The 26862-nt window shown below is 47.5% G+C and overlaps 1 protein-coding gene across 5 annotated transcripts in view; it reads left to right on the top strand.

The window, feature by feature from the left end:
• The window catches only part of ZHX2 (zinc fingers and homeoboxes 2), a 194497-nt gene extending 170155 nt beyond the window's left edge, over window positions 1-24342 (top strand). For 4 of the 5 annotated variants that reach the window (XM_049854058.1, XM_049854060.1, XM_049854059.1 and 1 more), the window contains 2 exons: window positions 6258-8997; window positions 22906-24342. In XM_049854058.1, the coding sequence (XP_049710015.1) occupies window positions 6480-8993 (2514 nt within the window). In that variant the 5' untranslated portion in view covers window positions 6258-6479 and the 3' untranslated portion in view covers window positions 8994-8997; window positions 22906-24342. Of the gene's footprint in view, window positions 1-6257; window positions 8998-9357; window positions 9566-22905 lie in introns of all 5 variants that reach the window. The other variant, XR_007513290.1, reaches the window with a different exon arrangement.
• Window positions 24343-26862: the final 2520 nt, after the last annotated feature.

Here is a 26862-nt window from a genome sequence, read left to right as displayed (position 1 = left end):
AGGAGGATGGCCTGGAGCAATGTGTCAGTCAGGGTGTTCCAGTTACAAGTAACAGAAAACCCCATCGAACTGGCTTAAACAAACTGACATCATGGAAAAGTCCATGCGTGTGTTGGACTCACAGGGCTCCTCCCTAAAGATTACAGCCTAGAAAATCCTATGGGGCAGTTCTACTCTGTCACGTGGGGTCGCTATGAGTCGGAATCAACGGCACTTAACAACCCCACCCTGAGTTGGAAGCTCGCTGTGTATCAGGTGTGGGGTCAAACATTGTATTCAAATTAGCTCACTCGTTACTCTCAGCAACCCTGTAACACGGGTACCACTGTCATCCCCATTTTATAAATGGGAAGGCTGAGGCTGAGAAAGATTGATGTAACTTGTCCAAGATCACATGCTAAGAAGTGGTGGAGTTGGGCTAGAAGGCAAATCTGTTCCCTCCAGAGCTCTTAACCTCTGCCATAGAGAGCAAGAATTGGTACAATAATGTAAATACTGGCATAATAGTAATAGAAGATGGCCAAGTCAAGTAGTTTGGGGGGATTTGGTTTTGCTTCTCATTTTTGTTTTGCTTTGTTTACTTTTTTAGGAAAAAGGCAACCTGAGATGTTTGTAACCCAAAGGGAAGGGGCCCTGGTGGAAAAGGGGGTGATTTGAGACAGTATATGAGGACAGGGCTAGAGCCCTGAGCAGCAGGTAGGCAAGTACAAGGATGAGTCGTCTAACAGGAGGGCCACTTCCTCCTCCAAAGTAAAAGAGGAGAAATGAGCATAAGAGGAGGAAGAGGTGACCTTGATCTTCTCAGCAAGATAGAAGGCAAATTTTACAAGCTTGCAGGCGGTTACCCAAGGCATGACAATTGGTCTCCATTTGCCTGGAGCAACAGAAGAAGAAGGAGAGTCAGGAACAGGAGGAGGATATGGAATGTGTGGCTAATTGCCTCCATGAACAACTGCCTCCTTTGCCAGGAGACCAGAAGAACTGGTTGGTGCCCAGCTTCACTACTGAATATTTTGATCAAAGATTCTATAGAAGACTCCTGATCAAAAGGGGGGGAATGTAGAACAGAAGTTCAAATGCTCATGGACTCCAGACTTTCTGGAGCCATGGAGATTAGATAAACCCCTGAATCTATTGCCCTGAGATAATTTTTAAGCCTTAAACCAAAAATATCCCCTGAAGTCTTAAAACCGAATAGTAGTTCAGCTTAACTAGTCTGCCTTGAGCATTATGCTCTTTGAAGAACTGTCTATATGGAATCAAAGTGACAACAGCAACTCAAAAGATTAAATAGGATTCTTAGGGGGCAGTGAGTTTACGTTAATGGGGGAGGCACACCTAGAAAACAAGGGTGAGAATGGTTACACAACCTGAACAATGTAATCAATGTCACTGAATTGTACATGTAGAAAGGGTTGAATTAGTCTGTTTTACTGTGTATATGCTCAACAATAACAAAATTAAAAAAAAAAGATACAAGGCAAAATCTTCTACTAAAACAGAATGGCAGAGTTGGGAGAATTAAAAATATTGGCACTGTTGCCATAGAAAATTCTTTGGGGATAAACAACAGATGAGTAAAGAGATCTCGAAGCAACATGACTCAGGTGAGATGAGCGAGCGTAGTCACACAGCACATGGTTGGCCTCTGGTTGGGGCTGTGCAGGAAAAGGTCGGACCCTCGGACGCTCGCAGATGGACTAAGGAGGAGGAGGGGTAGAACCATTCATCTGAACACTACCACAGCTTACTAATTAAAGTCACCCCTTCAGGGAACCAGAATATGCCCGCATTAAAGTCCCATCTTGCAGGTGGAGACTCACCCCCCCCCCCTTTTAAAGCTGCAGGCACTGAGGCTGACAGTAGTGAATTATGGTGCTGCATTTGGTTTTCTGCAGATTGGGTGTGGGTTCGGGACCTGTGGGGTGGGCAGTGGCCAGAGCCAGGTGGATTCCTTTGCTAATACGTGGCAGAATCAGAGTTCAACCCAGGGCAGCCTAGTTCCAGCCCCTTCCACCGACAGTGAGCACAAATGATGAGCCCAGTGGGGCAGAGGCCAGGTCCTCACCTATCGAAGGCTGAAAGAGTCCCAGCTTTGGAATTCACTGTTACTGAGTAAATACTTGGGTTCCAGGTTCACAGGTCCACCTTATGAGGTAGCTGGCTTCCTCTGCCCCTGCGTACAGACATCCCTGTCTGAGGTCACCACCCCGACCCCACCGCTAGCGGGATATTCATCCTCCTCTCAGAGGCATGTGTCACCAAAATGCAAGAGTAACACTAATGTGGTGGACCTCTTGGGAGCTGCCACAAACTCTTCATTTTACCCATTGGTGACTCAGGAAGCTTTTTCAGCTGGAAGGGACCATGCAGGGTTCCCTCGCCATAACTAGAGAGCACTTCAGAGCAGCAAGTTGAAAAAAAAATCACAATTCAGTTAAAATCTTAGTCCTTTGAACCTACCCAGAGGAAGAAGGCCACTCAGAATTTGAGAGAAATCTAACTTTGGCCTCTCTGTCAGGAAGTGGAATTGTCAACAATTAACAACTGTGTGGTTTCAGGGACTGAGCAGGGTCCTGAAGACAAGATCATCCAGGCTCCACCCTCCTCAGCTGTTTGACCTTGAGCAAGCCGCTGGGCTTCCCTGAGCCTCAGTTTCCTCATCCATAAAATGGTGATCCCAGCTTTCTGTTGATATTGTAGGACTAGTAAAGATTAGGCATTGTAAATGACATCCTACTACTACATTATCCTGCCTATGCTTAACTAGATTACCAAACTCTTTCCTTTCTTTTTAAAACATTGCCTTTTTGAGCAAGCAAGCAATAAAAGTTAAACAAAGATACAGATAACAGGAAATAGCTTCTTGAAGCTCAACTCCCCCAAACCACGAATTCCGCTGTAATTTCTGTAGATCCTGTCATTTCTGAAGACGTTTTATGCTGAGCTTGTTGAGCACCCAGCGTCTGGGTTCTATTCCTTTCCATGATCATTGTTTTGTGTGGTTCTTTCCATTTCTGCATCATCCTTTGAGCTGTCATTGTCCTTAAGAGTGCAATATTTCACTGTGTGACCCCGCTGGGGGTGTGCAGCTAGGGACAGCTCCCTGACTGCATAGGACAGAGCTGGCCTGGGCCCAGGCAGTTGTGAATGACAAGAGGCCACGTGCTGTCTTATTTCAAAGGCTCCCCAGCCTGGCTGCACACCAGAAATACAGATTCCTCAGATGAATGGATAAATAAAATGTGATATATACATGCAATGGAGTAATTCCCAGGCATAAAGAAAGAGAAATGAAGCCCTGTTTCATGCTACAACATGGATGAACCTTGAAAACATTACGTTGAGTGAAAATATTATGCAAGAGGACGAATACTGTATGACCCCACTAACGTGAAATATCTAGGCTAGGCAAGTATATAGAGATCAGAATTTATTAGTGGTTAGCAGGAGTGGGCGGGGAAGGAAGGGAAAAGGGGGCTCACTGCTTAGGGGACACTGAGCTTCTGTTACGAGTGATGGGAAATTTTGGAAATGGATAATAGTAATTGTTGAATAACATGATAAACATCATTTAATGTCACTGAGTTGTACACGTGAAGAATGTTGAAAAGGCAAACGATTTGTTACACGTATATTTAGCCACAATTTTAAAAAAAAGTTTAAACAACAAAAAGATGACCCAATCATAAAATGGGCAAAGGACTTGAATAGATGTTTCACCAAAGAGGACGTTCAGGTGGCCACCAAACACAACGAAAAGGTGCTCAGCGTCATTAGCCGTAGAGTCGATTCTGACTCAAAGTGACCCTATAGGACAAAGTACAACTTCTTCACAGGGTTTCCAGGGAACTGCTGGTGGATTCAAACTGCCAGCCTTTTGGTTAACAGCTGAGCCCTTAACCGCTGCATTACCAGGGCTCCGACTGGGACTCAGGAATCAATATTTGACAAAGCACCTCTCCTGATGTCTGCTGGCTTGGGAGCCACACTGTATGCTCACCTCCATAATTCAAGTTCAGATTCAAGGTGGGATGGGGAGAAATCAGAAAACTCAGGGATTAATTCCTAGTCACCACTGAGGATTTCTAAATCATTTCCCAGTTAACTGATGGAAGAAACGGACACAAGGACGAGACAAGAGCTGGGTAGCTGGGGGCTTAGAACAAAACCCAAGACGCTGCCTCCTCCCCCACCCCACCCCATCAGAATTCCTTATTCTCTGTGGTGTCATGTCGTATGTTTAAAACTCAAAGGAAATATCCCTCCCCTCCGCCACCCCCCTGCCCCAAAAATCTACCTCTGTTGAACTACGGAGCAATCTGTTAACAGCTCTGTCAGAAGACCCCTCAAAGCTAAAAGCATCCTTTTTGGCTTTGATGTCTCCCTCGACAGGATGCTTCCTTTGAAAGCTAGAGACAGCCCTGTTATTTCCTCTTGACAGCCCCAGCAAAATGAGAAGTGGCGTCCTGCCCAAGACCAAAGGTGTGATTCCTGGAGAGAGACACATGTGCTCCCAGGGTCGGAACCTGCGGGAACCAGGCTGGGCAGCTCTGACCTCTGGTCTCTGTGAGCACAGGGCCCCTGAAATCTGACTCCTCACTGCCCCTTATGGCTCACTAGGGAGGTCAAGAGCCTAGACATTTCCCTTATCCTGACAGCTGGTCCACGCGTCAGTGCCATGAGGAGAATGTCCAGAGGCTGACCTGCCTGTTTGACCTATTTTTCCTTCCCCCAAGGGCTGCAAGCCACTTGTAGGGAAAGGTCAGGAAAGGTCACTTGTAGGGAAATGCCACTACCCTGCCAATGCCACCATCCCATCTCTGGAGGCACCTCGGAAGAAATGCCTAGCAATCTACTTCCAAAATATCAGCTGTTGAAAACCGTATGGAGCACAGTTCTACTCTGACACACATGGGGTTGCCATGAGTTGGAATCGACTCAATGGCAACTTTTTTTTTTTTTTTAAGTGCAAGTCTCAGTAGATAGATCAGAGGCACAGATTAGATAACCCAGAAACAACCCTAGTGTATTTAAGAAGTGGGTGTATGTATGTCAAAGGTAGTTTCACACATTTCATGAAAAAAAAGATAGCACAATACTTGCTACTGAGATGGTTGATAACTGTCAAGAAAAATGGTTAGAATTGTATCTTACAGCTTCACGCAAGATAAATTCAACTCCAGGTGGGTTAAATGTAAAAAATAAAATACCCTAATAAAACCTAGGTTAATATGTCTCAACTGTCAAGACAGGGGATCACTTTATAAAAGCAGTGAATAAAGCCACAAGAGAAAAAAGTGATAAAGTTGCTGCCTAAAAATTAAAACTTCTATGTTAAAAAATAGGAGCCTGGGTGGTGCAAGCTGTGTGCAGTCAGCTGCTAAAAGGTTGGCAGTTCAAACTCACCCAGCAGCTCTGTGGAAGAAAGGCCTAGCGAACGGCTTTGTAAAGATTACAGCCCAGAAAGTCCTGTGGAGCAGTTAGTTCTACTCTGTAACATGGAGTCAGGGGCCAACTGGACAGCAGCTAACAACAGCATATGCTTAAAAACACCATATGCAAAACTAATAGATAAATGATACACTGGAAGAATTTGGCAAAGTATTAATATTCTTAATATGTTAAAGAATTCCTGCAAATTAATGATAAAACTGGGGAACTGGTCGAGTGAAATGAACGAACTACAAAAGTACAATATGGCCCTCTGTGCGTGTGTGTATGTACCCAGCTATACTCGCGTAGAAAAGTCTGAAAAGGAATATATAAAATATTTGGAATTTTTTATCCTTTAGACTTTTCTGCACTTTCTGAATTTTCTATGGTAATTTTGTTTTATGATTAAAAAACAAAACCTTCATATCCATTTTCTAACACCCATCGCACTGGCTGGCCTCAGGTAAGCTCCTTGTTTCTGACGTACCCTAAACAAAAGCAGCTTGCAAACCAGCAACATTTTGTCTGCAGCCTTCTCCACCAGCACCCCACCCACCACAGGAGAAGATCTCAGTTCCCTTGTTCCCTTCCCCATATTCCTTTGTCTCTGGATGTGAAATGGTGGCCACATGCTTGTCTGCTTGCTTTGGGTCTGTTTCCACCGTCTTCCCATAGAAGGAAATCTTTCATTTTTACCTGCACCCACTCTCACGGCCCCTTTGGGTGTTCATTGGGGTGGGTCGTGGGAGCAACTCCCAAAGAAAGGCTGTTTCTTTGACCTTAAGAAGAGACGCTGACCTGTCTTTGTTTATGTTCCACAGATACGATGCTGTCTGACATGCTTAGTGATTGGAGCAGTTACAATTTCCTGTGCTGAAACCATTCTGAAAACTGAAAGCACTAGACTTCAGCATTCAAGGGAAGCCAAAGCCATTTGCGGGTGAATAAAGCCAAAAACCTTTCATCTTATTTGTTCTAGGAATTTCACTGCCCCACCCCCACCCCCACCCCCAAAAATAAGCCATTGCACCCAAGCAGGCGGCATGGCGAGCAAACGGAAATCTACAACTCCCTGCATGGTTCGGACATCACAAGTAGTGGAGCAAGACATGCCCGAGGAGGGAGACAGGGCCAAAGAAAAGGGAGTGGCCACGCCACTGCCTGATGTGGCCAAGGACAGCTGGGCAGCAGAACCTGAAAACTCTTCCAAAGAAAATGACGTGATCGAGGTGAAATCTACGGGGGAACCCCCGTCCAAAAAGCTCCAAGGTGGGTACGAATGCAAATACTGCCCCTACTCCACGCAGCACCTGACTGAGTTCACGGAACACGTTGACATGCAGCACCCCAACGTGATCCTCAACCCCCTTTACGTGTGTGCCGAGTGCAACTTCACGACCAAAAAGTACGACTCCTTATCCAACCACAACTCCAAGTTCCATCCCGGTGAGACGAACTTCAAGCTTAAGCTAATCAAACGCAATAATCAAACTGTCTTAGAGCAGTCCATCGAAGCCACCAACCATGTCATCTCCATCACCCATGGTGGCCCCACATGTGGTGACAGTGATCCTGGGATCTCGGTGAGCAAAACCCCCATCATGAAGTCCGGGAAACCAAAAGCTGATGCCAAGAAGGTGCCCAAGAAGCCTGAGGAGGCCCCTGCTGAGAACCATGTAGATGGGACTGCCCGCCTGGTGGCCGACGCAGCTGAGATCCTCTCGAGACTTGGTGGCGTGGAGCTTCTCCAGGACTCGCTAGGGCATGTCATGCCTTCTGTACAGCTCCCACCAAATATCAACCTTGTCCCCAAGGTCCCCGTCCCACTCAATACTACCAAATACAACTCTGCCCTGGACACCAACGCCACCATGATCAACTCCTTCAACAAGTTCCCTTACCCGACTCAGGCTGAGTTGTCCTGGCTGACAGCTGCCTCTAAACACCCAGAAGAACACATCCGGATCTGGTTCGCCACCCAGCGCTTAAAGCATGGCATCAGCTGGTCCCCGGAAGAGGTGGAGGAGGCCCGGAAGAAGATGTTTAACGGCACCATCCAGTCAGTGCCTCCGACCATCACTGTGCTGCCCGCCCAGCTGGCCCCCACTAAGATGTCCCAGCCCATCCTCCAGACAGCTCTGCCGTGCCAGATCCTTGGCCAGACCAGTTTGGTGCTGACTCAGGTGACCAGTGGGTCAACTACCGTCTCTTGTTCCCCCATTACTCTTGCCGTGGCCGGAGTGACCAACCACGGCCAGAAGAGACCTTTGGTGACTCCCCAAGCTGCCCCTGAGCCCAAGCGTCAACACGTTGCTCAAGTGCCAGAGCCCCCACCCAAGGTGGCCAACCCACCACTGACCCCAGCCAGTGACCGAAAGAAGACAAAGGAGCAGATAGCACATCTCAAGGCCAGCTTCCTCCAGAGCCAGTTCCCCGACAATGCCGAGGTCTACCGGCTCATCGAGGTGACCGGCCTCTCCCGCAGTGAGATCAAGAAGTGGTTCAGCGACCACCGGTATAGGTGTCAAAGAGGCATTGTCCACATCACCAGCGAGTCCATTGCCAAAGACCAGATGGCCCTAGCAGCCACCCGACACAGTCGCACGTACCACGCATACCCAGACTTTGCCCCACAGAAGTTCAAAGAAAAGACACAGGGCCAGGTTAAAGTCCTGGAAGACAGCTTTTTGAAAAGCTCTTTTCCAACCCAAGCAGAACTGGACCGGCTCAGGGTGGAGACCAAGCTGAGCAGGAGAGAGATTGATTCTTGGTTTTCGGAGAGGCGGAAACTTCGGGACAGCATGGAGCAAGCTGTCCTGGATTCTATGGGGTCTGGCAAAAAAGGCTCAGATGTGGTCACCCCCAATGGTGCTCTCTCTCGACTTGACCAGCTCTCCAGCACCCAGCTAGCCAGTTCTCTGCCCAGCCCTTCACCAGCAATTACAAAAAGTCAGGAGCAGGTTCATCTCCTGAGGAGCACGTTTGCAAGAACCCAGTGGCCCACTCCCCAGGAGTATGACCAGTTAGCGGCAAAGACCGGCCTGGTCCGAACTGAAATTGTGCGTTGGTTCAAGGAGAACAGGTGCCTGCTAAAAACGGGAACTCTGAAGTGGATGGAGCAGTACCAGCAGCAGCACATAGTGGATGATCACGGCTACGATGCTGTCTCAAGAAAAGCCACAAAACCCACCACTGAGAGCCCAAAGAACGGGAGCAAGGGGGTGCAGCAATATTACAAGGACCCCAAAAAGCTCTGCGAAGAGGACTTGGAGAAGTTGGGGTCCAAGGTGAAAGTGGGCAGCGAGCAAGCGAAGGACTGTCTTCCAGCAAAACCCTCGGAGGCCACCTTGGACAAGTCAGAGGGCAACAGCCGGGACGGCCAGGGCAGCGACGAGAACGAGGAGTCAGGTGTTGTGGACTGGGTAGAGGTCACAGTTGGAGAGGAGGATGCCATTTCAGACCGGTCGGATAGCTGGAGTCAGACTGCACCCGAAGGCCCGGCAGAGCTAGCCGACTCAGACTCCGACAGTGTCCCTGCCGAGGCTGGACAGGCCTAGACAGGTAATGCATGTTCACTCCAGGCAAGAAGGGGAGAATGCTGGTTCATTTCTTTTTGTGCCATGATCTCATTCTTTGGTGTTGCCATCAAGTCGATTCCAACTCATAGCAACCCTATGTGCATAGAGTAGAACTGCTCCATAGGGTTTTCAAGGCTGTGAACTTTTGGAAGCAGATTGCCAGGTCCATCTTCTAAGACACCCCTGGGTGGGTTACAACTGCCAACCTTTCAGCTAGTAGTCAAGTGCTTAACCTTGTACACCACCCAGGAAATCCTGGTTTCGTTTCTTTTTATTGTCAGGGTAAATAATATAGGTTGTAGGGTACAGGGATGTTGACACTGATGATGGCTTCTTTTTAAAGGTTATTGTAAAAAGGAAGAAACATACAGGCTGGTAGATTTTCTGTCCCTATTTGCAAGGCTGCGATAAAGCATGATTCCGCTACTGCCTCTGGCATGTTTGGACACCACCCTCTCGGGCCTGCTCATTCTAAAGTCTGTTTGCTTACAAGAACAACACATCCTCCACGTGTTTTGTGTTGGCTGCCATAAGACGTAAACGTGGAAAAGGTACATCCTTTCCTTTTCTTTTGGAATCTTTTTTTTTTTAAGAGTAAGATCCAAGTTTACGGAAAGAGATAATTTGGAATTGTTTTTTCTAACTCAAAAGGCTTTTAAAGTACCCAGTATCTGCACAGTGGAGGGTGCATGGTGTGTCTCATTAAGTAGCCATGCTAGAAGCCGCTGGGGTGGTTACCCATGACCCCTTCGATCTGGAAGAGACTGGTGCCTATGAAGCCTGTGGAGCCACGAGAGCCAGGGGAAGGGAGGTTGCCATGGTTACTAATGGCCATGTCATCCCCATAATGGGACTTGCCACTGAAGCCCCTGGCATTTGTGCTTCAGGAGAGGTCTGTGCAGATCGCAAATAAGGGCCCAAAGCACAACAGCTTGTTTGGGGGTGATGTTAGAAGGGGGTGCAGTGAAGGGGAGCAGGAGGGAGGGAGAGATCTATCTTTGCCAAAGCCAAACTATTACCAGGGCAGCTTGCAACAAGGAGGGGGATGTGCAGTTTGCCCAGGCTGGCTTCTCTAGCCATCACTTAAAAGGTCTCCCCTGTCCCCTTTAAAAATAACAGAATAAAGGTAAGAACCTCCAGAATGACATGTAAGGGCCCAAAGGGAGCCCTGGAAATTATCGTACCCCTTTGTTGATGAACGCAGGCAACTTTGGCTAGCTATGCTGCTCATTCATTCAGTAACAAAATGAGGCACATGGAAAAGAAGTAAAATTCTCTAGGAACCTTGCTTTAGCCAGTTCTGTCAGCTGTTAAAAGAACAATTTAATGAGCAGCTAAACACCTAAGTTTTAGTGCCATTGTGTCTTCTTTCTCCTTTCACTTCTCAGGGAGACGTGCTAATGGGCTCCAGTGAGGATACAGCCCTGGAGGCGAGCTGGAGACCAGAGGGGGCTGGAGTGTACAGAGGTCACCCATAGGGCCAACTACCCACCTCCATCAGGCTACCTCGATTTCTTCCTCTTTCTGGCCATTTTCCCAACTGCTTTCTTAGAAGACCCTACAGTCTAGCCACATCTCTCTCTTTGAACCTGGAGTGATTTTTCTTAACCAATCTGTTATCAGAATGCTCCTAGACTGTCCTTTCTTCTACCCTTGAGCTTTTCTGATTGATGGCCTAAAACTACAGGGTTGCTTTTTCTCCCACCCCAGAGTAGACCATAGAAACCAAAATAAATAAATAAATAAATAGCTACTGCCGTGGCATCGATTCCAACTCATAGCAACCCCGTAGGACAGAGTGGAACTCCCCATAGGGTTTCCAATGCTGTAATCTTTACAGAAAGCAGACTGCCACATCTTTCTTCCACGAGCAGCTGGTAGGTTTGAACTGCCAACCTTTCAGTTAGCAGCCAAGTGCTTTAACCACTGCACCACCAGGGCGCCTGTGTAGACATAGAGTTTGGTTCAATAAATATATATTGAGCACCTACTTAATGTGCTTGGCAGCTAACCTAAAGGTTGGTGGTTCAAATCCACTCAGAGGCACCTCGGAAGAAAAGCCTGGCAATCCACTTCTGAAAAATCAGCTGTTGAAAACCCTGTGGAGTACGGGTCTACTCTGATACACATGGGGTCGCCATGAGTCAGACTCAACTTGACAGCAACTGGTATGTGCCAGTTGAGGTGGTAGGCACTCGAGATTTTGTGATGAGCCAGACAGATAACACAGTCCCTGTCCACATGGCACTCACAGGCCAAAGAGAGGAAACTGCACTTTCCTTTACTAACCACCCTGATGGAGATGTCACAGCTGAGTATGGGAGCACATAGGAAGGGCAGGGAATCCAGGGAGGCTTCCTGGAGGAAGGAACATTTGCCTCAAGGCCTAGCTGATGGGAAGGATTTGCCAAGTGGGGAGCTAAGGATAAGAGTGGTTCAGTTGGAAGGAACAGCATGGGCAAGAGTCCAGAAACACAAGAAGGACGTCAAAAGAGGTTTGGTGTAGCCAGAAAGAAGTGTTCGCGGTTCAGTAAATGATAAGAGGCAAACTCAAACAAAACCTAACAGTTTTCTGCAGCAGCAAAAGCTATTCTGAGCCAGTTGTGTTTGCTGAATTTGAGTGTGAGGATATTATGTGTCCCTGTATCCCAGGGTGAACTCAGATGACACTTTTGGATCCCATCACTGAGCGAGGGATTGTCTGGGGTGGCAATTCCCCAGAGGCCCTGGTTGCCACCTGTCCCCACCCCCTCTCCCAAACTATACTACCATCAAGAGTTGAAATGCCCATCTGAGTCAGCCTCCTCCCAAGGCTCAAGAGAAACAGAAACAAGGAAGTGAATGCTAAAACCATAAAGACAACCTTTCGAGAGAAAGGATGGAAGGATGGTCGGGGGCCTCCTGACTAACAGACACTGAGCCAGGTGCTTTGGCCATACATGGTCTTACCTAATTCTTCCAGCGACCCTGAAAAGTAAGCATCTTGATATTTCTATAACTGAGGCTCAGAAACCAAGGAGCTTGCCACGTTCCCCCGGCCAGCACCTCGGTTTGTCTGCAGAGTCTCATTGTTCTTACTGCTGCCTCTGCCTCTACTTCTGACAGAAATTTACCGTTTCTGGTTGATACCCCCTCCCCAGTGGGGATGACAGAAATTCTGGAGTTGGGTGTTGAATTACCATGAGGCAGTGCAGAGATGTAGCGGCTAGCTCTTCCCCAAAATACTAGGAACACCCCGGAATCCTGTTTTGTGCTTATTTATGGTAAATGACAAGTGTGAGCCGGAAAGGTCCATAAATAAGATTCTAAGATCTGCTCCATGCCTGACGACCAGCAGATGTTCTTCTCAAATCATCCCTAATATACCCCTGGCATTTTGGAGGTGCCATTATACTGAGAAGGAGCCCTGGTGGTGCAATGGTTAAGCACTCAGCTGCTAACCAAAAGGTCAGCAGTAGAACTTACCAGTAACTCTACAGGAGAAAAGACCTGGCAATCTGCTCCCATAAAGATTACAGCCTGCAAAAACCTATGGGACAGTTCTGCTCTGTCTCACTGGGTCTCTACAAGTTGGACCTGACTCACTGGCACACAACAACCACAACCACGCTATACTGAGAAAGGGCAAGTCTGCCTTCTGCCAAAACCTCCCAAGTCCTGTACAGGGGCACCCCTTAACTGAACCGTTCAGCTTAGAAGGAAAAACTCTCTCCAGATGTTTTCACAGCTTTTAGGAGCCAAGCACATGGATCCCTTGAAATTCATAGATATTCAACGATGTCCTTGTTTAAACATATATTTATTTAGAAACCTGCCAGTTGAGTTCAATTGTTGCACATATAATAATCCTGAAAATAATTGATGGTTTTGACTTCATAAAAGGTACTATGTGATGCATATATGAGAGAGACAGAGACAGACAGACAGACTTGGGTAGGCAGCTGAGAGCTGACTCCAGGGTTGGACTTCTTCTGTGGAAGTGACGCATCCCCCAGCCCGGCCCCCTGCTTCAAGCTTTGCAAGGCTCATGACAGCCCTTGACTGAGGCCAGGCTCACCTCAGCCCTGAGGTTAGATACAAAGACCAGGAATCTTTCCAGGCCTTTGGGTTGTGTTGCCTTGATTCAGGCTCTGGGTCCAAATGATTATGGAGTCAATGCATTGAGAGACCTGTCCTAGTAAGAAGCTGATAAATAAATTCCTCCTTTCCTAAGAATGTCTCAGAGTACGTGAGCAAGACATTATCAGATATATGCCTTGATGTTTGGCCAGATGGAAGACCCCCTTACTGCCACAATAAGAGTTTCCATTTATTGGCACATGCCATGTGCCCAACATTGCTCTAAACATGTCTATTAAGTCACTGAAACATCATGACACCCCAGTGAGGTGTCATTTTTGCCATTTTACAGAGGGCAAAACTGAGGCTCAGAGAGAATACGTGACTTGCTTCCTTAGCAACCAGGTGGTGGAACCTGGATGCCCCCTCTCATCTACCAGGCCAGCCCCCAACCACTGTAGCCCACAGCATCCCCAATGGTGGCACCACCACTATGGCCCCAGCTATGAACAGGACGTGGTCATTTCTTAATTCTACTTGGGAGTGGAAACCGACACACGACATGTTCAGTCAGTGAGAACTTTCGCATGCCCTCTCTGTGCCAGGCACTGTGCTAGTCTGTGCAGATTTGTCAAATGACTGACACAGCCTCTGCCTGGACCTCTGTCTAGTAAAGATGAGGCGTGTACACAAAGGCACATGAAAGCCCAGCTGGACTGCCCCATAAAAGCTGTGCCAGAAGAATGCTGGAAGAGCTGGAGGAAGAGGCATGGCTTTTCCAGTACATTGTCTTGTTGAAAACCCACCCACCAGCCCACATGTGCAAGAAATCACCCCAGTTATTTTAAACAAAGAAAACTGAAGCTCAGGAACCCTCAGTGACTTGCCAGAGCTCCTTGACCAGCATCTAAATTAGGCTCCAGAGCTCCAGCCACTACTCTCGCTGCCTCCCCATTTCTGACAACAATTTCCAACTCCTAACGATTAGGGATGGCTTCAGGGAAGAGGGAGAATTTGTGAAATTTCAGAAATACTCTCCATAGCTCAGCTTGCTTAAAATATTCAAGGCTGCTAAGTGGTGCATCCTGGCGACAATTTAGGATCCAGAATATGTATGTTCCCACAGTCTGCTCAGATGAGCTGTCCAGATGCTGATATACAAATGGGTGGGTGAGTGGATGGGTGGGTGCATGTGTGGGTGGGTGGGTGGATGGATGGGTAGGTGCGTGGGTGGGTAGGTGGGTGGGTGGGTAGGTGAGTTCTGTGAGTAAGTGTGTGAGAGTGAGTGAGTGAGTGAGCGAGTGCCTATATTGTAATTATCTGTTTCCCTGGCTCCCCTTGAAGGCAGGGACTTTATCTCACCATTAATCTCTGAATCCAAAGGGCCAAACTTAGAGCAGATGCTCGATAGCTGTTTATTGAACCAACCTGAGAATTAACAAGGATAGTTGGTTTTCAGTTACCTGGCATCTGGATTTCAGTCCATTTTTTTCTATCATTCCTTAGCCCCATTAGATGATGGCAGGCAGAGAAGAGGATTTGGGTACAGTTTGCTTTTCACATGTGTGAGCAGCTTGAGGGAAAGGTCTGTTGGAGAATCTATCAGCAGTCACTTAACAGATGATGCTCCTCTGGGAGCGCCCGTTAGCCTCGCTTCCCTGGTACTTAATGCAGAGTTACCTGTTATCACTTCCATTGACCTAATTCTGGAAGTTCCCGCCCTAGGAATTCTCACTGTCCTTTGGACAGCTTTTTGTTGCTGTTAGTTGCCATCCATTCGGCTCCAACTCATGGCGACCCATGTACAAGAAATGAAACGTTGCTCAGCCCTGCGCCGTCTTCACAATTGTTGGTACGGTGGACTCCACTGTTGTGGCCGCTGTGTATTTCGAGTACCTGCCAACCTAGGAGGTACATCTTTCAGCACTTTTATCAGACAGTATTCTGTTGTGATCCATAGAGTTTTCACTGGCTGATTTTGGGAAGTAGATCACCGGGCCTTCCTTCTTAGTCTGTATTCGTCGGGAAGCTCTGCTGAAACCTGTCCACCCTGAGGGACTCTGGTATTTGAAATACTAGTGACATAGCTTCCAGCATCATGGCAACACACAAACCATCACAGCATGACAAACTGGCAAATGGGCAGTAACAGCAGCTTAAAACCCATTGCCATCAAGTCGGTTCCAACTCATAGCGACCCTATAGGACTGAGGAGAACTGCCCCATAGGGTTTCCAAGGCTGTAATCTTTACAGAAGCAGACTGCCACATCCTTCTCCCACAGAGCAGCTGGTGGGTTCAAACAGTTGACCTTTCAGTCATCAGCCGCACGTTTAACCACTGCACCACCAAGGCTCCTCAGTAGCTGCTTAGTAACCCTGAAATCTAAGGCCTTCATTTTCAGAGTAAGGATGCAGGCCCTAAGGAGGTGAAGTCAGTAGCCAAGAGACATTCATAATAAGTGGCTCATTTCGTTCACCCGTCAAGTATTTGTGGAACACCTGCAGTGTGCTAGATATTGTGTCTGACTCAGGGAAGGCAGTGGCGGTGAGCTTGTCCCTGCCCTCATGGAGCTCGTTGTCTAATGGGGAATGCACCTTTCATCAAACAGTCTTTAATCAGTGGCCATGCTGACAAGTCTTTGGAGGAAAGCTGCATGGTGCTGTGAAAGCAAAGAATAGGGGATTTGCCCTGATTTATGGTGGGGGAGGCTTCCTGGAGGAGGTGATGCATGAATTAAGATCCAGGGTGAGTAGATGTTGGCTGGGCAAAGCGAGGGGCCTGGTAGCAGAGTAGTTAAGAGGTCAGGCTGCTAACCAAAAAGTTGGCAGTTAGAATCCACCAGCTGCTCCTTGGAAACCCTAGAGGGCAGTTCTATTCTGTCCTATAGGGTCACTATGAGTTAGAATTGACTCCACGGCAATGGTTTTGGTTTTATGGTTGGGCAGAGAGGAGGGGAAGACCGTTTCAGGAAGAAGAAACAACATATGCAAAAGCGCTGCGGCCAGAGGGAACAAGGCACATTAGGAGAACTGAAAGGTGGCCATGGTGGAGCTTACCTGCCAAGACTTACCCTCCACAGAAGTGCAGGGGTTAAAAGTCACAGTATTAGGTGGACTCACATATAATGAAAACCTTCCCTGAAAGTTCTCCCAATCAGCAATAAAGTCTCTATGTGGTTTTTATGAATATTGAACCCTGTAGAGAAAGTTTGAGACCCGCTGAGGTTTTCAAAGAAAGAGCAATGAGAAAGTCATTTTGCAGATTCTGGGTGTCCAGACCTCTCTGCCCTAGTAGTAAATGGAGGATAAACCAAAAAAAAAAAAAATACTCTTGCCGTCGAGTCGATTCTGACTGATAGCGACCTTATAGGGCAGGATAGAATTGCCCCATAGACTTCGCAAGAAGTGGCTGGTGAATTTGAACTGCTGACCTGGTGTTTAGTAGCTAAGCTCTTAACCACTGTGCCACAAAACCAAACCCGTTGTCGTCAGTTTCGACTCATGGTAAATCGTGCTATAGAGTAGAACTGCTCCATAAGGTTTTCTTGGCTTTTTTTCAATCTTAAAGAAGCAGACCGCCGGGCCTTTCTCCCATAGTGCTGCTAGGTGGGTTCAAACTGCAAGCACAAACCCCTTGCACCACTCAGGAACCTTAAATGGAGGATGAGTGAGGAAAATTGTAGAGAGCCCTCATGCCTACACATTTTACTTTATTCTCTTTTCTTAAGTTTCTATAACCTTAATGTTTGCTAATAGAGTTGTCTGTTGTTGTCTGGATTAAATGAGATACTATACGTGGAAGCCCCTAGAACAGGGGCCTGCCATTCGCATCAGCCCCTGTGTAGTAAGTGCCGAATCTAAAGCTGCACACACTTCTCTGAACAGCTATGGGGAAGGACTTGGTGTGCTTCCTGCCTTCCCAAGGTGGCCTTTTTGATTGGGTGTTATGCCCTTGGGTATTTATTGCATCTCAGGGGTGGGAGGTAGGCCTGGGTGGTAGCAAAGGGCAACATTTGCTGAGCACTTACTGTGCCAGCGGAGACCCTGGTGGTGTAGTAATTAAGTACTGTGGCTGCTAACCAAAAGGTCAGCAGTTCAAATCCACCAGGCGCTCCTTGGCAACTCTCTGGGGCCGTTCTGTTCTGTCCTATAGGGTCACTATGAGTTGGAATTGACTTGGCGGCAATGGGTTTGGTTTGGGTTTAGTGTTGGTTTTACTGCACCAGGCACTGCTCCAGCACTTCACATGTGAGAACTCACTTAAACCTCACAACATCCCTCATTTTATGGCTGATGAGAATGAGACACAGAAAGGTAACTTGTCCAAGGTCATTCAGCTAGAAAGTGGTGGAGCTGGGGTTCCAAGTCGAACTCACGAGGGTAACTATGAGTTTAAAATACGATTCCATTTGCTCAAGTTCTTTTGAGCTACTCTGGACAATACGCATCGACAAGAAAGGGCAGGGAGACTTCATGTCCCCCTGAGACTGGGTTTTTTTCTTTGGGAGATGGCTGCTGCAAGCTTTCCTGTGAGCAGCCTTGGAGATATTTAGCTGGCCTGTGAATCTCGAGTGAGGGCAGTGGTGGTTCCATGCTAGAATTCTCACCTTCCGTGTGGGAGACCCAGGTTCCGTTCCCAGCCAGCACACCTCCGGTGTAGCTACCACTCATCTGGGAGTGGACGCTAATGTGTTGCTATGATGCTGAACAGATTTCTGCAGAGTTTCTAGACTAAAATGGACTGGGATGAAAGGTCTCACTCTACTTCCAAAAATCAGCCAGTGAACACCCTGTGTTTCACAACAGGCATGAAGATGGATCATGACCACAGCTGATCCTGAGGCTGGAGCAAGACCAGGCAGCATTTTGCTCCATTGTGCATGGGGTCACCATGAGTCAGGGGCAACTCAGCGGCAGCTAACAACAACAATGACGACACAAGTCTCAGAAATGTCCCAACCCAGAAGCTCCCTAGACCAGTCCCAAGTACCAAGAGCTTTGACTAGATGTACCAGAGCTGACCAAGGTCCAGAATGGGGATGATTTTAGATGATGCAAATTCTTGGATTCACTCAAAGGGGAGTTTCCCCATCCACTGGGAAATTGCTTTGTCCTTCTCCATACTGCCACATTTTCCCTTTCTCAATTCTAATTAAAATCAGACCCTGTCTCCTCTGAAAACAGTGAAAATTTGACTCAGAAATATTATTGAGATGATAAATCACTATTAGGGTGTTTCTTTTTCTTTATCATGGAGCACGGTGTTATTCTCTCCCAAGTACCTAGGGCCTTAGGGAAAGCTCTGTGGGGAAGATTAAAGAGAAAGAGAAAGCCTGCTAAGAAGCTCTCACGTGGGAAAATAATTGTAATTGTTCACGCATCCCCAAAGGGTAGAGTAATAGAGAAGCAGGTTTTGATTCAGAATTAGATGGTACTTTGTGACATTCCAAGTTGTCCCCATGATGGAAAGAGACTGCTGTGGGAAAGAAGGGTCCCCATCCTGGGACGTGTTCAGGGAGAGGCTGGACGTCCACTTGGTAGAGGCGTCCCAATACTGGCCATAGGAAATGGGCCATATGATCTGGAAGTTTCCTTCTGAACCTGAGATTTGGTCTCTATGATCAGACAACCCTTCAGGTGGTTGGTTCTCTACCATGGTGAATGCTTCTGACCAGGTGATGGGACTTTGGATAGAAGCCCTAGGAAATTTGTGAGAGGCCATTCGTCAGAGTCACTCTGATCTTTAAAAAAAAAAACCTCACTGAAATGTGGACTTTGCCACCAACCTCGTGTAACCAGTCACCTCTCTGACACCACCATTCTTTAACAAACCGTTGCTGAGTCTCCTGTGTGGGCCAGCCGCCATGTGGGGCTTTGGACACAGTTCCTGTCCTCACGCATATCACACTCAAAGGACAATTAACTAGGCAGTTTCAAGAAAGCAGGATAACATCTGTGTTGGGGAAGCAGGCGTGGGTACTTGTACAAGGAGGTCTGACCGAGTCTGGGAGCAAAGGCTTCTGGGGAAGGTGGTGTGAAGCTGGGACCTGCTGCCCAAGGGGAAGGTGATTGGCCACACTGTGACAGGGAAACCACACTCGTGATGGATGTCCAGGGGTCTTTCATGTGTGAGCAAGTGGGTCCACCATGATGAAGTAGACTTGCTGGGAGAGTGGCCAAAACAGGGCCACAGCTGAACCGCACAGGGCCTAGGGCTAAAGGAAGGACTGGGGCCATGTCCGCAGGCAGAAGGCAGTGAGAGGCTTTTAGCAGAGTGACATGAGATAGAGCTCGGCAACACTGAGGAGGGCCTCTGACCAGGAGTACCAGGGTCTCTGCCCCAGCTGGGGTTTAATATCCTGCCTGGGTCTGAGCCATCTTACTCATTCAGGCAAGAACATGCATCGCTGATGGCGATCAGAGCCTGGGGCTTGGGGCGTGTCTTCTCTGGGCCAGCTGCTTCCTCCAGTGTGAGCAGAGTGGCGTCCTTAGGGACACCCTCCCAGCTCATCACCCCAGCTGTGGCCCACACAGTGCCCCACGTGACTCTCATTGGGGAAGAAGCAGACTTGCCAGAGGCATCCCCTTTTCTTCCATCTACCCTGCTCTCTCCCCATGAGGCCCCAGCCGGCCTTGGCCGCGCGCGCCCTGTTTCCAGCGTCCTCCTGGCCTCACTCTGCCCCCACCACCCAGTCCTGCCCGCACTCCTACATACCCTGGGAAAAGGCAGTGAGTTAAAGTCCACATGTGCTAAGGGCGCTTCCAGGACCCAGAGCCACCACAGACCTCTGTTTGTTGTTGTTGTTGTTGGGTGCCCTCAAGTCGATTTTGACCCATAGCAACCCCATGCGACAGAGTAGAACTGCTCCACTGGGTTTCCTAGGCTGTAGTCTTTACAAGAGCAGATGACCAGGCCTTTTCTCCTGCAGAGCCACTGGGGGGTTCGACCCACCAACTTTTCAGTTAACAGCCGAGCGCTTAACTGTTGTACCACCAGGGCTTTGATCTCTGCAAAGGCAGAAAATAATGATAATAATTGGCTTTTGTCTTTTTTTTTCCTTTTAAGGCCCTATGCAACATTTTTTCTTTATTAACTCATAGGGCTGGAGGATTTATGCATGTTTGTGTCCCTAAGAAATTACAGAGAGAATCATAAAAAACACATTGCTAGAGTGAGAACCGCCTTCATTTATCCATTTGGAGGTTTATCCAAAAAGTGAGTTTTTGCCAGTCACTGAAGAGAATGGTTTTAGCTTGGTTTACAATATGAGAGAGAGAGACAGAAGGAAGCTCACACACAAGCAGGTGCACTCACTTACACCCAAGGCCCTCTCTTTACACCGGGTCACTTCTGCCCCTCCAGGAAAAATGAAGTGCTGTTTATTAAGCGCCTGCATGGGCCCAGACCTGCGTCCTTGCGTACTTCCTCTGTTGCCGTCCCCGCAGCCGCAGCCCTGTCCACTAGGATGATCGTGGTGACGCTCAGGGAGGCTAAGTCACTGGCCCTGGCACACAGTGAGAAAGCAGTAGACCTGGGATTGCAGATTTCTCCAGCTCCACAGACACAGCTCTCCCCACCACACCCATCCTGCCCCATGACCTGGCATTCCTCAGAGTCGTTGGGAGGAGGAGGAACAGTTGCTGGCTAGCTTCCTCAGGCCTTCTTTCCTGGGGTCTTGAGAACTATTCAGGTGGAAATTCAACCAGAGGCGGTCTCCTTTCCAAAGGTGGTGAAGACCAGTTTGCCGGGGCAAGCCCTGGTCCTTGGGGAGTCAGGAGGAGGCTGGTTGTGATCTGCTGTGCCCACTGAGGGGGTGAATGTGGCTCTACATGGGATCAGCAATAGGGCATGTGGTCTGCCCTGGGTGCCCAGGACCGCCAGCCCCCGGCCCAACTCAGGGGCATTGGAAACTGACATGCTCCCTACTGTCACCAAGTGACTTAGCATGTAGGGCAAGGAGCCTGGCCCAGAGTCAGGTTGTGTGGTGAGTAGTTAAGTAAGAGCCCAACTAAGAGCTGGATTGGCCAAGGTGGAATCCAGGCTCTGACACTTAGTAGTTGCCTGATGTTATTTGATTGCTCTCGGCCTCAGTTTTTTTACTGTAAAATGGGCATAACAGTCACCTACCTCCCGGGTTATTATAAGGAGTAAATGAGATGATCCATGTTATCCCTTAGCGTCAGGCCTGGCTCATGTTAGGTGTGAAATAAGTGTTAGCTAGGATTCCTGATGGCACAAGTGTTAGGCACTTGGATGCAAACCGAAAGGTTGGTGGTTTGAACCCAACCAGCGGCTCCATGGGAGAAAAGGCATGGTGATCTGCTCCCATAAAGATTACAGCCTAGGAAACCCTATGGGGCAGTTCTACTCTGTCACATGGGGTCACTACAACTCAAAAATCGACAGCACCCAACAACAACAAGTATTAGCCATCATCACCGTTGTTACCAGCATGACCATTGCTGTTTTTGACTGTGCTGCTGACCTGGGGAAACCACTTTTCCTCCCTGGGCTTCCATGTTTTTCCTCACGAAATGAGTGATGTTGGCAACATCACCTATTAGGATCCCTGTAGCTCTTATGATTCTATGATTTTTGCCGGCTCGTTTTCAGGTGGTACCAGATCCCAAGGAAACCCCTGAAGTCTGGCTTCATCCCCAGATATTTTCACAAGTTGGTTTCTTAACTCCAGTATTCGGTGTTACTCCCAGGGGTTTCTGGGGAATATGGGCACGTTTGACATCCAGACATTAGGAATCAATGAGAGTGTAGATGATCTGCCGATGCATTTGCCTGAGAAGTCTAGTCTTCTGGCTCTCGGTCCCCTGTGCAAAAAAAACACTGCTCCAGGCTTTCTCAGCCAGAGGGAGGCAGAGAGAAAGCCCGTGGCCTCAGGAATCTACAGATTTGATAAACCTCTAGCACTTCATGGATCTCTGGATCCTGGGAGCCCACACGGGTAATAATGGAGGCCCTTGGACTATTTTCATTACTTTAAAGTAGATCAGAGTTAAGCATTTCTCCACATTAGCTGTTCATAAATACTGTTTGTTCATTAAGAGCACAGACTCTGGAGTTAGACTGCCTGAGTTCAAATCCTACCTCTGCCTCTTACTAGCTGTGTGTTCTTGAGAAAGTAATTTAGCCTCTCTGTGCCTCAGTTTCCTCACCTGTAAAATGGGGGTGATAATAGTATCTCTGTACCTCTGAGGGTTGATATAAATACTAAACTAAAAAATTCCTTAAAATGTCTTGTTATTATTACTATTGTATGTCCTAGTATGCTTGGAAAAGTCTCCATCTAACAAAAATAACCAAAGCGTGTTACAGCACCATCCCAAATGCTGACATAGATCAATTCATTTAATTTTCACAACAAGGCCATGCTATCTTCCCCATTTTACAGAAGCAAAAACTGAGGCCTACGGAGAGTAAGTCATGCACAGAAGGCCCCACAGCCAGTAAGTAAGAAAGCCAGGGCCCAAGTCCAGGTTTATCTGACTCCAGTGCCTGTCTGGACCCACTGTGGCTGGCTGCCTCTCTGGGAATAATGAAAAAGTCTTGTAATGATGGGGAAAGAAAAACACAGGCTACCACCTTAACTTGCCCAGAAGGTCATCCTGTTTTTAAAGGCCAGGTTCTGGAGGCACTTCCCCTAAGGACAGACTGTGCTCAAGCCCCAAACTTGAAGGGCATTTGTCTCTCCTCCAAGCCAGATGGCTTTGGAAAGAAGAGAGCCAGGAAGAAGCAACCACAGACACCTTTCCCCCTAAGGAATGATGAGGTCCTCTCCCTGAGCCCTGACCTCTGCTTCTGTGTTCTCCTTCCAGGGACATCCCTCAGAACTGCTGTGCTGTTGAAGGACGCTCTGTCTTGGAAGGAAGCAGAGAACTTCCCTCTCCTGCCCGCTGTGGGGAGCCCTTACCAGTGACTCCCAGGGGAACTACTTAGCCCATGTGTGCCTGGAGGGTGCAGGAGCCCGGCTGCTTCACATGCGCCTCCCAGAGGGTGGGTGGGAACTGTTCAGAGTGCCAAAGTCCTACTACTGCGTTTCCAATGGGTCCCTGTAAATAGTTTGCTCCTCTGTCCTGGCCCCTGCCTCTTGCTATACTGGAACCGATTTGTACAATGGGAATTTTGTTACCTTTTTAACTGAGGGCAACTTCCTTTTCCAGCACTACCATTGTAAGGTTTTCTTCCAGGAGGGAGGGCTGATCACATGTGCTTTTCTCTTTTCTCCTTTTGTTTTTCTTATTTTTTTTTTTTTTTTGGAGGTTAGCATTAGTGCCATTATATCTTCTGGATTTTAGGTAGGAGAATTCATTTTTAAAGGAGGTAGCTTGAAATTTGGAGATTTCTCAGTGGGAGGGCTGGGATTCGGGCCTCGGTTTCCACCTGGAGAGCGGGCTGACGGATGGCTGACCTTCCATATCAAATCCGTTTTCAGTTCTCCCCCCAGCCGCCTTTGGGGGCCCTCGCTAGGTTTTCTGAACTGCCAAGAGGTAGGTCTGATTTCTCAACTACTTGGCCTCTTAGGAGGAGGCCCTGGGTGGTGCAAACGGTTAAGCGCTCAACTAATAACCTCAAGGTTGGCGGCTCTAACCCACCCAGATGTGCCTCGGAAGACAGGCCTGGTGATCTGCTTCCAGGAAGTCACAGCCTTGAAAACCTTATGGAGCACAGTTCTACTCTGCACACATGGGGTCACCATGAGTCAACAGCAACTGGTTTGGATTTTTTTGGCCTCTTAGGCCTTGGGCCCAGCCAGCATTGAGAGAACTGAGTAGCAGCAAACGGCTGTCCTCTTTTAGCACTTTCTTAAATACCAGCAGAAAGGGCTTCTATGTTAGTGTTATTATTACTACTTTTATGAAATTAAAACAAAAAAAGATCTTCATATCTAGATGGTACAACAATGAACAGCATTGGCTTTTATTTCTATTCTTAACTGCCTTTTCTTGGCGTGGTAGTTGACAAGATTTCAGCTTGAAGCCTCACCATGAATTGATTTTTTTGTTTGTGTGTTTGTTTTTGGGCCAATTTAAGATTCCTGAGTGCACTTTTTTTTTTCCAGTTAGTCCTAACTTTTAAAAAAGAAAAGCCAAGAGACATATCTGGTGTAAATGTTGCAATATGAATTGTGTTTGCAGTCCCTTCCTGCCCCCCACCCTGTTTGAGTACACTGCACAAAATAAAATCTAGGGAGTTTGAATAAAACCAGTTTTTCTAACTTGTTACTCATTTGTTGTAACTCAATAAAGCAAAGACTAAACATTTTTATAACTTTTCCCTCTGCTCCTCCGTCTTCATTGCTGTCTGCTCCCAGGGCACAGCCCTGGGGTTCCAATTTAGCCACCTCCCAATCCATTTGTTACTGCCACGTGTCTCGTTTTCCTTCTTGGTAACGTCAGGTCTTGCAAGCAGGACTTTAAAACCAATGAGTGCCACAATTTTTTTTTTAATTCCACAGATAAAAACAATGAAAAAAAAGATCAGAAGCAAGGTATGAGTACCTCTCTCTCTGACACAGAAGTAGGTCATAGGCGCCCCCTTCTCCAGGGTCTTCACAGATAGATTCACAGACTGCCGCAGAGAAGAGCATTGTCACGGTGGGAATTAGAAGACCTGCAGTTGAGTCACTTCCCCTCCCTGGCCTCCCGGTGACTAGAACACTGCAATTTCTCCAAAAAGGCCGACATTCAAACGTCCCCATCCAGGCGAGCTTGAAGACTCCCTTGCTGATGAGCAACATACATCTAAACCAACGGTTCTAGGGTCACCTGAGGGCTGGTTAAGGTTTGGAGTTGGAGAGCTGGAGCAAAGCCTGGGCGTGTGCATTGCTCACAAGTTCCTAGGTAAAGCTCTGAGAAGCAACAGTTTGTGCTCGACTACTAACCAAAAGGTTGGAAGTTTGAACCTACCCAGCAGAAGGCCTGGTGAGTTGCTTCCGTAAAAATTAAAGCCAAAAAAACCCTGTGGAGCCCAGTTCTGCTCTATAACACATGGGGTTGCCATGAGTCAGAATCAACTCAATGGCAACAGATTTGGTTTTTTGTTTTTTATAAACTTTTTGCCAGTTTACTGAACTCAACACGTATTTATTCTTCAGGTGAGAGAAAAGACTCTTCCTCTCATCCCTCACTTCCCAAAATACAGGAAACACTTCGAAATATCAGGGATTCAGGCCAGGCTGGCTTTCTCTAGAAGATTCCGAGTCTGCCTCTCAGAAGCCCTCACTCCCTCTCTGGGTTCCCATGGCACCATGTCACCACACAGCTCAAGAATGTATTTGGTCAGCTTTGTCAGTTTCTTCAAACTGAGGCCAGGGGCCATCAATCCTCTACCATGCAGTCACCTCTAAGATTGCCCTAATTCTCTACTATTAAGCAAAGTTGGATACAGTTACCTTTTCAAAAATAAAAATAATGGCTATCATTTTTAATTGTGGGCTTACTACACGAGTCAGGCTTTGAGGTGAGTGCCTTCCATGTATTTCCTTATTTTGCCTTCACAACCCCGTGAGACAGGTGTCCCCATTTTGCTGATGTGGAAACTGAGGCTTAGTGAGGTTTTATAAGGTGCCCAAGGTCATGCAGACACTACATGGTGGTAGTCTATTGATTTTGCCTATTTTGCATCCTTTCCCCACTTCTGGTAAAAGCAGCCACTTTATTGTGGGAACTGCCCTCCACATACCATTAGGTTCTGAGGATGCCACTGAGTGGTCCTGCTCCGCACGCAACCCAAGCCTGACCAATCACAGTTCCCAGCCCCTGGCCCCAGTGATGGGCCTGAGGAATGGACTCATGAGCCCACCTGGGCCTACTGAGTCCCCTCTTGAGAGGTGGATGCTGGGAGAAACAAGCTCACTCTTTCTGCTTGGGTGGCTAAATTAAGATGTAGGCCTGGAGACTTACTGGACCAGCTAAGACTGGAGGAACCCCTATGACTATAGCTCTGAGATACTCATTAAACTTTAACTGAAACCATTCCCAGAAGTCACCTTTCAGCTACATCACAGATTAGCTCATGAAATAATTAATATCACCTGTAAATACTGTGCTCCTTTTAAAAAAAAAAAATCAGTGTGAGACCAACAATCAACAGTTACCCTAAAGCAAAGACAAAACAGTAAAGGGGGGGCCAGAGAAACTAGATTAATGGAAGTGGGACAACCAGAACAGAGGTAATAAAAACGTAATTCATATCACTGAAATATGTATAAAAAAATAGAAATTGTTAAAAGGGAACCTAATTGGTTGTGTAAACTTTCACCAAAAACATAATAAAATATAAAGAAAAGAGAAGAAGAGGTAGGCCTGGGACTGACTGCAGCTATTTTCCCTTGAAAGCCTCTGTCTCTATAAAACCAAAAAAACCCAAACCCGTTGCCGTCGAGTTCATTCTGACTCAGCGGCCCTACGGTACAGAGTAGAACTGTCCCATAGGGTTTCCAAGGAGCAGCTGGCTGATTCAAACTGCCAACCTTTTGGTTCGCAGCCATGCTCTTAACCACTGCACCACCAGGATTTCTCTCTCTCTTACTCTCTCAGACAGAAAGAGTTCCCCTAGACCCAGCACTCAGAATTCAGACTTAACCTCCTCAACTGTGAGAAAACACATTTCTGTTTGTTAAAGCCACCCTCTTGAGGCACTTCTGCTCTAGCACCACTAGATAACCAAGACACCAGCCACTGGTGTTATTTCTGTTGTACCAGCACTACCTAAGACACCCCCCTTACAGTCACACTGGCCACTCTGAGGCAGTTTAAATAAATTCCTCACGG

This window comes from Elephas maximus, chromosome 15 (genome assembly GCF_024166365.1).
Source record: "Elephas maximus indicus isolate mEleMax1 chromosome 15, mEleMax1 primary haplotype, whole genome shotgun sequence".
Lineage (NCBI taxonomy): Eukaryota > Metazoa > Chordata > Mammalia > Proboscidea > Elephantidae > Elephas > Elephas maximus.
This window is presented reverse-complemented; position numbering and strand designations above follow the sequence as displayed.